The 14,002-nt window shown below is 45.8% G+C and overlaps 2 protein-coding genes and 2 non-coding genes across 4 annotated transcripts; all 4 read left to right on the forward strand.

Moving 5' to 3' along the window:
* Positions 1 to 651: 651 nt before the first annotated feature.
* On the forward strand, positions 652 to 841 carry LOC124450096. The gene has a single exon (XR_006949853.1). It is a non-coding gene; the product is annotated as a U2 spliceosomal RNA (small nuclear RNA).
* A 337-nt stretch (positions 842 to 1,178) lies between these two features.
* On the forward strand, positions 1,179 to 1,342 carry LOC124449867. The gene has a single exon (XR_006949633.1). It is a non-coding gene; the product is annotated as a U1 spliceosomal RNA (small nuclear RNA).
* A 2,990-nt stretch (positions 1,343 to 4,332) lies between these two features.
* LOC124449157 (acidic repeat-containing protein-like) lies at positions 4,333 to 4,830 on the forward strand. The gene has a single exon (XM_047000108.1). It carries the CDS (start codon positions 4,333 to 4,335, stop codon positions 4,828 to 4,830), a length of 498 nt encoding a protein of 165 aa, XP_046856064.1.
* A 5,528-nt stretch (positions 4,831 to 10,358) lies between these two features.
* On the forward strand, positions 10,359 to 11,432 carry LOC124449159 (ras guanine nucleotide exchange factor P-like). Its single transcript, XM_047000109.1, has one exon. The coding sequence runs from the start codon at positions 10,359 to 10,361 to the stop codon at positions 11,430 to 11,432; it is 1,074 nt and encodes a 357-aa protein (XP_046856065.1).
* Positions 11,433 to 14,002: the final 2,570 nt, after the last annotated feature.

A 14,002-nucleotide genomic window follows, 5' to 3' on the forward strand; every position in this document is an offset into this window, starting at 1 on the left:
TTCCATCTCCACCATTCTTTTCGGCTTCCCAGAAGCAAAGAAGATCCCGGCAGCTGTGAATGCCCTTCTGGGTATCTTCAGACACCACCTTTGGCTCCATCGCAATCGATGCAGGTTTGACCGTCTCTCACCCGATGCCTCCTCGGTATTGCGGATGGCGAAGTCAACCTTCCGATTCGCGGTGAAAATGGAACATCGCCACTGCCTCCTCACGAAGTTTGAAGACGAATGGTTGATTCGTGGTCTGGTCGGTGCCATCGCCGACGACAATTCAGTATCCTTTTCTAAGGATTTCATGTCTTGAATGTTGGTACTTTGTTGGACGGTGCTGAAGGGGGTCGCCTTCATTGGTTGTACTGCCGGATAGCCCGTTCGTCGTACGTCGCGTAGATTGCGAAAAAAACAGCTTGCTGTCCTTTTCAATATCTCGTCTTGTGATTCTTGTTCGTCTCGTTAAAAGCCCTAGCATTTATGCCAGGGCTTCGTATAGTCGAAGGATCCTAGATCTTTCCTTTCTGTTCTCTGTCGGTTTTGTCCGCGGGGGAGAGGTTCGCAGCCTCTGTCGATCTGCGTCGCTGGTAGCGGCCTCCCTGAGTGTACCGGTCTTGCACGTAAGGGTTCGTCGTCATTGCACCCCCGACGTCGTAACCTACCCGGTCCCCACCCAAAATAAGATCAAGTGTAGTATCTGTTCTTATCAGCTTAATATCTGATATGTCGGGCAATGCCCGACTCTTATATTAAACTGATTTTTGGATATCGGCCATGGGATTGGAGCTTGCTTCGCCCTGGCCACGGGTTGTCTCGGTATTGCACTACCTCCGAGTTCGGCCCATTTCCCTTCGCGGAAGGGAAACACATTTACTTTAAACAAAAGAAAAAAAACAAACAAAACAGCCAGCAAATCAAATAGCTAAGCGAATTTATTTTGCCTGTAACTAACTAACCGAGAAACGAACTGTTTAACATTTAACTAACTAACTAACATACGTCTCTTTTCGACAGAGTCGGCGAACGACGAAAAGACGTCGTCGTCGTCGGAAAGGAAGACAATAAAGGCCGTCAGACGGTAAGTTGCAAGTGCAAAAAGTAGTGAAAAAGTAAAGGGAGGGGGTGCAACCGTGTCGCACCGAGCGTACGTTCGCGTACAAAGTATGCTCGCCGTGCGTCGTTCGAGCATACTTACCTGACGCGAGAGGCACCTTGATCAGCTAGGAGGTCCTCTCAGGATGAGGCCCTTTCATTGCACTTCGACTGGGTTGACTCCTGCGATTACCCCTAACGTGGGTAACTCGAGCGTATAATTTCTGGTAGTGGGGACCTGCGTTCGCGCTCGTCCCCTTCGTTTCTCACGATGGGAGGAAGAAGCGGAGAAAAAGAACAAACAAAATAGAACACAATAGAGAGAAGAGGGCCTTTCGTCCGTCAATTGTGTATGCCACGCTTTGGGACATATATAAATTCGTTGTTCGTTCGGGGTTAGGTTGCATGCTGCCAAATTTTTTACTGACCTATCCCAAAATGCATAGCGAGATGCAGGAGAAATTTATATCAGCTATTAGCAAGAATAAATTACTTGTATTTGACATAAATTACTTGTACTTAACAACGACGTAAACGGCCGGCGTGTGTGTATATTTTGACGGACGGCATATACATTATGAAAATATACAAATTATAATATGTATCGTCGACGTTAACAGTAATGATATTGCATTGCGAACGTTTTTCTTACTTAGTCGTACGTTTGTTTAGCTTTTATAGTAATTATTTCTATGTATCACTGACATTTAACGGCTCGTAGTGTAAAATTCGTTCATTGAGCTGCTTGTCTGCCGATTTCATGAAGCATGACCTTGTTGACATTGCAGCACTTGCATACAATGCGAATCATTATCGCCCACAAGCACAAAGCGTTTGTTTTACAATGAGAAAGCACGTCTGCAGCAAGTTCGCGACAGACATCGCGTGCTTCCTACGTCATATGAAACGATCGCATTTCGCGGCATTACGCGCGAATTTTCAAACATGTTCTTCTTTACGAACAGGTGTACATTGGATTAGAAAGAACGCTTGACATGACGATTGTAGTAAAGGATGATTCCTTCGTTATCCGTACTGCTTGATTTTTTTCATTTGTTGCATGATTTCTACGCGAAAAGATACAATAGAACCGTGTGTTTCTCATGCAACTTGTAGAGTGAAAAAATGGCGAAAGCTCTTCTTCTGTATCGCTTCTCGGCCTTTTGGCTAAGATCAAGTGTAGCTGCCGACGGACACGGTGACAAGTCGAGAATTGCTGTTGCTGAGTCTGCGCGTTCTGATCGTTTGGTGTTCTGTTAATCGTATTCAATATCGTCTTCGCAATCGTGAGTTCGTTCCTTGTTTGTAAATTGTTATATTTTGTATCTGTTTTCTGGTAGTTCCTTATTAGGGGGCCCATTTAGGGGGCAACCGAACAGGAGGGGGTCTTTCCTCTTTTCTTGTTGCTAGGGTCTAGTCGGGGGGTGGTTTGGCCACGTTCTGACACCTTCAGTGTTCCTTCTTATATTTCGCGTGTTTATCGCCATTTTGTTATCGGGAAGCTTTCTTCCTCGACTTGTTTTTGCGAAGCTACAAGACTTCACGTGTGATTTATATTCTTTTTGGTTTCTGCTATAAGTAGGAACTGCTATATACTGTGTGCTTTCGAGTTTTATATTTGCTCGAACGTTTATCTTACTCTAAAGAACGATCGTTTATCGAAGGTCGTTTGTACTTTGATCGGGCGTTGTTTTATAACTTCTTGCTCGTATTTTCTATTAGTTTATCTTTGCCTTAACGCTGATTGCTGTCATTCAGCTTTGCTTAATTTATCGTTTGATTTGCTTGGACCTTTGCCGTTCAAGTTTATACTTTTCGCGAAGCACGTTGTTTGTTCGCTTCGTTTCTGCCTATTTTTCCTTGTATTTTTGCTAGTTTGTTTTAGACTAGCGTATTCTGCCTTCTGCCTTTTGTTCTACAGTGAATTTCATATTTCACTGTAGATTTTCTTACTAATTTTGCCTTTGCCGTTGTATATTTACGCGGCGTTTATATATTATTCGTGGGCGTAGTCGAGCGCTTTTGCTTGAAGATACGCTAATATCCTGAGTGTTTTTGCACTAGTTGTTATATTTCTACTGGTGTAAGCGTGTTCTATACTTTTTCTACTATTATTTTGGTCTGTTTGACCGAAGACTTTTCTGCTTTGGGCGTTTTTTTCTGCCATAAACGCCTGCCTTCTTGTTTGTATGAATTGAATGCATGATTGCATGCATTTTTAATTTTTCATACGCCCCCGTTTGATATTATTTTTGAACGGATTAACTAATAATTAATAATGATACCGTATGCTTCAAGAACAGTCGATATCATTCTCCATCCTGACTGCCCCCTTCCTAAAAAGGGAGCCAAGGATGTGATAAATCTTTTAAAGACACGGGAGTTGTCTTCTACTATCGAAGCGGTCGTTCAAATCTCACCGGAGCGATATCGCCTAACTTTCAATAACGCTCGCCAAATGCAAGCTTTCTCCAACCAAGACTTCCTCGTGCATGGAAAGCCCGTGGAATTTCGATCAGTTTCCCCATTCACGTGGGTCTACATCTCCCGTCTTTCTTATGGCATCCCTGATGAAGCCATCACCAGGGCACTTGCACCTTACAGTGGCGGCATCAAGACGATCAAATCGGTGCTGCATGAGAAAATATACACCGGTGAGCACAACGTGCTCATGAAGATAACTTCCAACATCCCTGCACGCCTTCGTATTGCAGGACATTGGTGCGTGGTGAAATACAGTGGCCAAAAACCCGTGTGTTTCAAATGCCACAAAGAGGGACACGTCATCGCTGACTGTCCGTCTTTTCGAGCTGCCCTTGATAGTTATCATAACAACGATAACGATGCTGCTACTACCGGTAGCTATAATAATACTACAGAGTCTTCTGTACCCTCCGCTCCTTCGCGCTCGTATGCTGCGGTTACGAGGAGTGGTCCTTTGCCTTTCAACACCTCCGAGAGTACCGGGTCATCCACTCCCTTATTAAATATTAATAATAGTAGTGCCCAGTCGGCTCCTGCCTGCGTCTCTGGCGCTCCGGAATCTGCCTCTTCTGCCTTGCCTGCCCTTTCTGCCCCTTCTGGGGGGGGTGGCACTGTCAACACGGAGTCTTCCCCTTCGACCGTTTCCAGCCCCGTTCGACGACGTGGGAAACGACGCCATTCGCCTACTCACTCGCCGCAGCCAGAGGAGAAACGTGCAACGCCCGATGACTTGGACGTTGGTGACATTGCTGTCACACGGATCCCATGAGCACGGAATCCCTCCTGAAACTGCCCCTTCCTGCGGACACCGAGGATGATGATGATGATAATGATGAATCGGACATGGACGACGAGACAAACACGAATACGAACCTGGATGGCGATGATGATAAGGATGCTAATACTGATAATGTTGATAATGACGATAATGATGAAAATGACGATTACGATGATAACGATGATAATGATGAAAATGATCATAGTGGTGACGACAAAGAGTCACAGCAATCGGAAGTGGACCAAATGGACCCAGCCGACTACCTAGACCTTGGCGAGGATGAATATCCCAGCGATGATGGTGATTCCTTCGCTACTGTCTCGAGGCGGAGCTGCCCTTCGCCTGCTCCTCGTCCCGTGCGACTTTCACTCAGGAAAGACAAACGACCTGAGAACCGCAATGAATCTGCTGGTGCCGTGGCACACGACGCAGACGCTTTATATAAATTGGCAGTGCTTCCCACCAGGGGCTCTCCATCTTATTAACTTTTAGACAATCTTTTGTCTTTTCCTTTCTTTTGAACTTTTCTTTTCTTTTTTCCTTTTTCTTTTCCTTTTTCTTTTCCTTTTCCTTTTCTTTTCTTTTCCTTTTTCTTTTGTTTCCTTTTCTTCTTTTCTTTTTCTTTCTTTTTCTTTGCTTGCCTTTAACCTTTTACAATGACTTATTCATCATCACCAATTACTATTATTACATTGAATTGCCAGGGCCTCCAGATTCGCAACAGGTCCGTATTATTTTCCTGGCTTTCTTGTTTTTCGCCCATGATCGTGTGCCTGCAAGAAACCCATGCCACAAGTCAAACGGAGTTTGAACGATGGATCGACGATGAAAATCGCCATGATAACAACAAGTCTATGTACAAAGTTCTTTCTTCTCCCGGCACGACCCGTTCGCGGGGCGTTGCCGTTCTTTATCACCCTTCTCTTTCCGTTCTTTCTTCTTCAACCGACTCACAAGGTCGGTTGCAAGTCATCCATTTTTCCTTTCATTCCACACCCTTCCAGCTTGTTAACCTCTACGGTCCTAATCAAAAGAACCCTGGCATCGAGTTCTTTAATTCCATCCTCCTTCTACTTGATGTCTCTCTCCCTACCATCATAGGAGGAGATTTTAATACGGTGGTCGATCCCCTTATTGATCGTACTGGCTGCAACCCAACGTCACCTTGGGCTTACAATTGGCCACACACCTTGGCCAACCTTACCCACGAACTTAATCTAACAGATATATGGAGATCACGCCATCCCGACGAACGTTCATATACCTGGTCTCGCGCCCATGGACAAGTAGCATCGCGACTGGATATGTTCTGGGTGTCATCGACTTTTATACCATGCGTCAAGGAAGTTTCCATCTTGCCTTATTTTCATAGTGATCACTCATACGTTTATCTTTCTTTTTCTCTTCGGACGCGCGGGCGTGGGAGGGCTGCTGGAAATTTAATAAAACTTTATTAAATAATCCAGCGTATATTAAATTAATAAAAGATTTTGGCTAGAATGGAACACGAACAAATCCATTACCCTTCACTACCTGTGTGGTGGGACGTTGGCAAGAACCTAATCCGCCAACTGACTGTGGACTTTGCTACTGATGTAGCGGCCAAACAGAAAGAACAGTACACAACCCTTAGCAGTCATCTTCATTGGCTCTCTTCACGTCGTGACGCAGGTGATGACGTAACCGATGAAATTAAAGAAGTGGAGGACGACCTGTACGAGCACCATCGCCGCAAGGCAGCTGGAGCGCGTTTGCGTGCCCGAGAACGTTGGGCCGAGGAGGGAGAGATTTCCTCGAAATACTTTTTTCAGCGTGAAAAAACACACGCTGTACGGGACATGATGCATGCAATCAAGGATGTTCACGGCCGTATAGTACGTACTTTGCGCGGCATACTGCATGTATGGATGCTCTTTTATACTGCCCTTTTTTCTGCAGCTTATCTGGATGCAGCAGAACAAACTTTTTTCTTGGACAGAATCACCAACAAACTGTCCCCTATGGAAGCAGCCCTTTGCGAAGGCGATGTTACCTTGGAGGAGTGTACTGCTGCTTTAAACTCCTTTTCCACTAATAAATCTCCGGGGGTGGATGGCCTCACGTATGAGTTTTTTCGTAGTTTTTGGAATCTTTTAGGCCCGGACCTAGTATCGGTTCTCAATGCTTCCTTTCGTAACGGGAAATTATCTTTGTCGCAACGCACTGGTATCATCACACTGCTTTACAAAAAGGGCGACAAATTGGCACCGAAGAATTGGCGTCCGATAACTTTACTGTGTTCGGATTATAAAATCCTATCAAAAATACTTACTAGCCGCTTGGCCAAGGTCCTACCTAGTGTTGTTTCTCCATGCCAAACATGTGGTATCCGGGTCGTTTTCAGGAAATCGTACGCTTGGTGCAAGATTGCTTGGACCACGCAAACTCTTCAAACCTTGGTGGTACATTATTATCACTTGACCAAGAAAAGGCATTTGATCGGTAGATTGGGACTTCTACAAAAGTCTAACAAAATGAATTTCGGACCTTCTTTCCGAACGTGGGTTCGTTTACTGTATACAACCCTATATTCGCGTATATTAATTAACGGTGCTCTCGGGGTCCTTTTCTGTTTCCGGGAGTGCGGCAGGGTTGTCCCCTTTCACCGCTGCTGTATATACTGGCTGCCGAACCGATATCTCGTGCAATTCAGGAGTCACCCGACATCGCTGGCTTCCCATTACCCAATGGTGAAACTGTAAAAATATTACAATACGCCGACGACACTACTTGCTTCGTCATGGACGATGCCAGTCTGCTTGCCTTGCTTTCCCTTTTTGACCGGTATGCCAATGCTACGGGCGCAAAACTTAACCTCGACAAAACAGAGGGTCTGCTGTTTGGATCTTGGAAGACGAGGACAGACTTGCCAGTTCCTCTGAAATGGACCGCCGAACACATAATTATCCTGGGTTGTCGTGTGGGTAATAATGTCTTGCCCGATTGGGATATCCTGATCAACAAATTTAAATCAAAATTGTCATCTTGGTCATCGAGAACCTTGTCTTTGCAGGGGAGAACTCTGCTCGCTAACTCTGTCGGTCTGAGCCTATTTTGGTATCAGGCTACGATCTTTGACATGCCCAAGACAGTTGTGCATGCAGTTAATAAACTTTTATTCCCTTTCTTGTGGAATAAAAAGAAAGAACCGATTGCGCGCAGCTCTGCCGTTGCTCCTCGTCTTCGGGGGGGTTTGGGAGTCGTGCATATTGCTACGAAAATTTTATCTTTGCGAGCAATTTGGCTTCGCCGTCTTTTGCTTTCAAGGAATACTGTTCCTTGGCCTTCCCTTTTTTCTGCCCATGTTCGCCAAGTCTTTTCACAAGACCTGGACGCCCTTTTCTCTCGGGAATCCATTCCAGCATATAAAATTAAACGGCTGCCCAAATTTTATCAATCTGTTGTGCATGCCTGGCTACAATTGGGGGGACGACGTGAGGATGATTCGTGGTTGCTTGGGAACCATAACAACGCACCGATGCCGCTTACGGAGCTCACTGCCCGCCGTACCTACTCTGTGCTACTGGAGCGCTCCTTGTTACCTCACAAGGCTATTGAGAAGTTCAGCAACATGCAGATCACGGTACATTGGCCGTCTGTGTGGCGCTCGCTATCATTGTGGCGATTTGTACGATCGTGTGCAGATACGAACTATTATAACTTTCATGGCCGCTTGGCCACCGCGGATCGTTTGATTCGTTTTGGCATGCGAGTTGATGCGAACTGTTTCTGTGGAGAGCAGGAAACTGCAATCCACCTTTTTTACTCCTGTCCCGTCGCTAAGACCGTTTGGGCCTGGATGACCCCTCTACTGGTGTCTCTGGACGTACCAACGCCCCTTTCCATCTCCACCATTCTCTTCGGATTCCCGGACGCGAAGAAGATCCCCGCGGCCGTGAATGCCATTCTGGGCATCCTTCGTCATCATTTGTGGCTTCACCGCAATCGATGCAGGTTCGACCGTCTCTCTCCCGATGCCTCTTCGGTGTTGCGGGGGCGAAGTCGACTTTCCGATTCGCGGTGAAAATAGAACATCGCCACTGTCTCTGACCAAATTCGAAGATGAGTGGTTGCTTCGCGGCTTAGTTGGCACCATCACTGAAGACACACGGTATCCTTTTCCAAGGAATTTTGTCTTGAATGTTGGTGATTTGTTGGACGGGTGCTGATGGGGGTCGCCTTCATTGGTTGTACTGCCGGATAGCCCGTTCGTCGTACGTTGCGTCGATTGCGTGGGGCAGCTTGCTGTCCTTTTCGCTATCGTTTCGTCTTTTTTCGTTCGTTTTGTCAAAGCTCTGGCATTTACGCCGGGGCTTAGTATCGTCGAAAGATCCTAGATCTTTCCTCTTTTGTTCTCTGTCGGTTTTGTCCGCGGGGGAGAGGTTCACAACCTCTGTCGATCTGCGTCGCTGGTAGCGGCCTCCCTGAGTGTACCGGTCTTGCACGTAACGGTTCGTAGTCATTGCACCCCCGACTCCGTAACCTACCCGTTCCCCACCCAAAACAAGATCAAGTGTAGCTGCTAACAGACACGGTGACCTGTCGAGATCTGCTGTTTCGGAGTCTGCGCGTTTGATCGTTCGTTGTTCGTAATCATATTCAATATCGTCTTCAAAACTGTGAGTTCGTTCCTTGTTTGTAAATTGTTATATTTTGTATCTGTTTTCTGGTAGTTCCTTATTAGGGGGCCCATTTAGGGGGCAACCGAACAGGAGGGTCTTTCCTCTTTTCTTGTTGCTAGGGTCTAGTCGGGGTGGTTTGGCCACGTTCTGACACCTTCAGTGTTCCTTCTTATATTTCGCGTGTTTATCGCCATTTTGTTATCGGGAAGCTTTCTTCCTCGACTTGTTTTTTCGAAGCTACAAGACTTCACGTGTGATTTATATTCTTTTTGGTTTCTGCTATAAGTAGGAACTGCTATATACTGTGTGCTTTCGAGTTTTATATTTGCTCGAACGTTTATCTTACTCTAAAGAACGATCGTTTATCGAAGGTCGTTTGTACTTTGATCGGGCGTTGTTTTATAACTTCTTGCTCGTATTTTCTATTAGTTTATCTTTGCCTTAACGCTGATTGCTGTCATTCAGCTTTGCTTAATTTATCGTTTGATTTGCTTGGACCTTTGCCGTTCAAGTTACTATACTTTTCGCGAAGCACGTTGTTTGTTTGCTTCGTTTCTGCCTATTTTTCCTTGTATTTTTGCTAGTTTGTTTTAGACTAGCGTATTCTGCCTTCTGCCTTTTTGTTCTACGGTGAATTTCATATTTCACTGTAGATTTTCTTACTAATTTTGCCTTTGCCGTTGTATATTTACGCGGCGTTTATATATTATTCGTGGCGTAGTCGGCTTTTGCTTGAAGATACGCTAATATCCTGAGTGTTTTCCACTAGTTGTTATATTTCTACTGGTGTAAGCGTGTTCTATACTTTTCTACTATTATTTTGGTCTGTTTGACCGAAGACTTTTCTGCTTTGGGCGTTTTTCTGCCATAAACGCCTGCCTTCTTGTTTGTATGAATTGAATGCATGATTGCATGCATTTTTAATTTTTTCATACGCCCCCGTTTGATATTATTTTTGAACGGATTAACTAATATCTAATAATGATACCGTACGCATCAAGAACCGTAGATATCATTCTGCATCCTGACTGCCCCCTTCCCAAAAAGGGTGCCAAGGATGTCATAAACCTTTTGAAGACACGGGAATGGTCTTCTACAGTCGAAGCTGTCGTACAGATATCACCGGAGAGATATCGCCTAACCTTCAATAACGCTCGCCAAATGCAGGCGTTCTCAAATCAGGACTTTTTAGTACACGGCAAACCCGTAGAGTTTCGATCAGTCTCCCCATTTACTTGGGTTTATATTTCCCGTCTTTCATACGGCATCCCAGACATTAAAACAGTGGCGGCATTAAAACCATCAAGTCGGTGCTGCATGAAAAAATATATACTGGTGAGCACAACGTGCTCATGAAGATCGTGGCAAACATCCCCGCTCGCCTCCACATAGCCGGACATTGGTGTGTGGTTAAATACAGTGGCCAAAAGCCTGTATGTTTCAAGTGCCACAAAGAGGGACACATCATCGCTGACTGTCCGTCTTATCGAGCTGCTCTTGCTCGTTATAATAACAATAATCCCAACGAGGATAATGCTACTATTAGTAGCAATAATAACACGGAGTCTTCTATACCAGCTGCCCCTTTGCGATCGTATGCCGCGGTTGCAGGGAGCAACGCCTTATCTTCTCATACCTCCGAGAGTACCGGGCCATCCACTCCCTTATTATCTAATAATAATAGTAGTGCCCAGTCGGCTCCTGCCTGCGCTTCCGACGCTGCGGAATCTGCCCCTTCTGCCTTGCCTGCCCTTTCTGCCCCTTCTGGGAGGGGTGGCACTGTCGATATGGAGTCTTCTCCATCGGAGTCCTCTCCTACACACCCTTCAAGCCCCGTTCGACGACGTGGGAAAAGACGCCATTCTCCGGTTACTTCACCACAACCCGAGGAGAAACGTGCGACGCCTGACGACGCGGCTGTTGGTGACGCGGACGATCCCGTAACAACGGAATCCCCACCTGAAACTGTGCCCCTACCTGCGGACACTGATGACGATGATGATGATGACAATGAGGAAACGGAAATGGACAACGAGACGAACACGAACACGAACGAGGATGGCGATGATGAAAATGACGATAATAACGATGATAATAATGATAATGATAATGATGAAAATGACGAAAATGATGATATTGGTGACGACACTGAGTCACAACAATCGGAAGTGGACCAAATGGACCCGGCCGACTATCTTGACCTTGGCGAAGATGAATATCCTAGCGACGATGGTGATTCCTTCGCTATCGTTTCGGAGGCGGAGCTGCCCAACTCGCCTGCTCCTCGTCCCGTGCAACTTTCACTCAGGAAAGACACACGACCTGAGAACCGCAATAAATCTTCTGGTGCCGTGGCACACGACGCAGACGCTTTATATAAATTGGCGGCAGTGCTTCCCACCCAGGGGGGCTCCCCATCTTATTAAATGTATTTAACTTTTTCGACAAACTTATTGTCTTTTCTTTTTGAATTTCTTGCCTTTTAACCTTTTCACAATGACTATTCATCATCACCAATCACTATTATTACATTGAATTGCCAAGGCCTCCGCAATTCGCAACAGAGGTCCGTATTATTTTCCTGGCTTTCTTGTTTTTCGCCCATGATCGTGTGCCTGCAAGAAACCCATGCCACAAGTCAAACGGAGTTTGAACGATGGATCGACGATGAAAATCGCCATGATAACAACAAGTCTATGTACAAAGTTCTTTCTTCTCCACGACCCGTTCGCGGCGTTGCCGTTCTTTATCACCCTTCTCTTTCCGTTCTTTCTTCTTCAACCGACTCACAAGGTCGGTTGCAAGTCATCCATTTTTCTTTTCATTCCACACCCTTCCAGCTTGTTAACCTCTACGGTCCTAATCAAAAGAACCCTGGCATCGAGTTCTTTAATTCCATCCTCCCCCTGCTTGATGTCTCTCTCCCTACCATCATAGGAGGAGATTTTAATACAGTGGTCGATCCCCTTATTGATCGTAGTGGCTGCAACCCAACATCACCTTGGGCTTACAATTGGCCACACACCTTGGCCAACCTTACCCACGAACTTAATCTAACAGATATATGGAGATCACGCCATCCCGACGAACGTTCATATACCTGGTCTCGCGCCCATGGACAAGTTGCATCGCGACTGGATATGTTCTTGGTGTCATCGACTTTTATACCATGCGTCAAGGAAGTTTCCATCTTGCCTTATTTTCATAGTGATCACTCATACGTTTATCTTTCTTTTTCTCTTCCGGACGCGCCGGAGCGTGGGAGGGGCTGCTGGAAATTTAACAAAACTTTATTAAATAATCCAGCGTACATTAAATTAATAAAAGATTTTTGGCTAGAATGGAGACACGAACAAATCCATTACCCTTCACTACCTGTGTGGTGGGACGTTGGCAAGAATCTAATCCGCCAACTGACTGTGGACTTTGCTACTGATGTAGCGGCCAAACAGAAAGAACAGTACACAACCCTTAGCAGTCATCTTCATTGGCTCTCTTCACGTCGTGACGCAGGTGATGACGTAACCGATGAAATTAAAGAAGTGGAGGACGACCTGTACGAGCACCATCGCCGCAAGGCAGCTGGAGCGCGTTTGCGTGCCCGAGAACGTTGGGCCGAGGAGGGAGAGATTTCCTCGAAATACTTTTTTCAGCGTGAAAAAACACACGCTGTACGGGACATGATGCATGCAATCAAGGATGTTCACGGTCGTATAGTACGTACTTTGCGAGGCATACTGCATGTGTGGATGCTCTTTTATACTGCCCTTTTTTCTGCAGCTTACCTGGATGCAGCAGAACAAACTTTTTTCTTGGACAGAATCACCAACAAACTGTCCCCTATGGAAGCAGCCCTTTGCGAAGGCGATGTTACCTTGGAGGAGTGTACTGCTGCCTTAAACTCCTTTTCCACTAATAAATCTCCGGGGGTGGATGGCCTCACGTATGAGTTTTATCGTAGTTTTTGGAATCTTTTAGGCCCGGACCTAGTATCGGTTCTCAATGCTTCCTTTCGTAACGGGAAATTATCTTTGTCGCAACGCACTGGTATCATCACACTGCTTTACAAAAAGGGCGACAAATTGGCACCGAAGAATTGGCGTCCGATAACTTTACTGTGTTCGGATTATAAAATCCTATCAAAAATACTTACTAGCCGCTTGGCCAAGGTCCTACCTAGTGTTGTTTCTCCATGCCAAACATGTGGTATTCCGGGTCGTTTTTCAGGGGAAATCGTACGTTTGGTGCAAGATTGTTTAGACCACGCAAACTCTTTGAACCTTGGTGGTACATTATTATCACTTGACCAAGAAAAGGCATTTGATCGGGTAGACTGGGACTTCCTACAACAAGTCCTAACAAAAATGAATTTCGGACCTTCTTTCCGAACGTGGGTTAGTTTACTGTACACAACCCTATATTCGCGTATCTTAATTAACGGTGCTCTCGGGGGTCCTTTTTCTGTTTCCCGGGGAGTGCGGCAGGGTTGTCCCCTTTCACCGCTGCTGTATATACTGGCTGCCGAACCGATATCTCGTGCAATTCAGGAGTCACCCGACATAGCTGGCTTCCCATTACCCAATGGTGAAACTGTAAAAATATTACAATACGCCGACGATACTACTTGCTTCGTCATGGACGATGCCAGTCTGCTTGCCTTGCTTTCCCTTTTTGACCGGTATGCCAATGCTACGGGCGCAAAACTTAACCTCGACAAAACAGAGGGTCTGCTGTTTGGATCTTGGAAGACGAGGACAGACTTGCCAGTTCCTCTGAAATGGACCGCCGAACACTTAATTATCCTGGGTTGTCGTGTGGGTAATAATGTCTTGCCCGATTGGGATATCCTGATCAACAAATTTAAATCAAAATTGTCATCTTGGTCATCGAGAACCTTGTCTTTGCAGGGGAGAACTCTGCTCGCTAACTCTGTCGGTCTGAGCCTATTTTGGTATCAGGCTACGATCTTTGACATGCCCAAGACAGTTGTGCATGC

The sequence above is a fragment of the Xenia sp. Carnegie-2017 genome, unplaced genomic scaffold (assembly GCF_021976095.1).
Source record: "Xenia sp. Carnegie-2017 unplaced genomic scaffold, XeniaSp_v1 HiC_scaffold_23, whole genome shotgun sequence".
NCBI lineage: Eukaryota > Metazoa > Cnidaria > Anthozoa > Malacalcyonacea > Xeniidae > Xenia > Xenia sp. Carnegie-2017.

What these genes read in the sequence shown, in the direction of transcription:
- LOC124449157 (XM_047000108.1), top strand. Translation starts at nt 4,333, where the DNA reads ATGAGCACGGAATCCCTCCTGAAACTGCCCCTTCCTGCGGACACCGAG.
- LOC124449159 (XM_047000109.1), top strand. Translation starts at nt 10,359, where the DNA reads ATGAAGATCGTGGCAAACATCCCCGCTCGCCTCCACATAGCCGGACAT.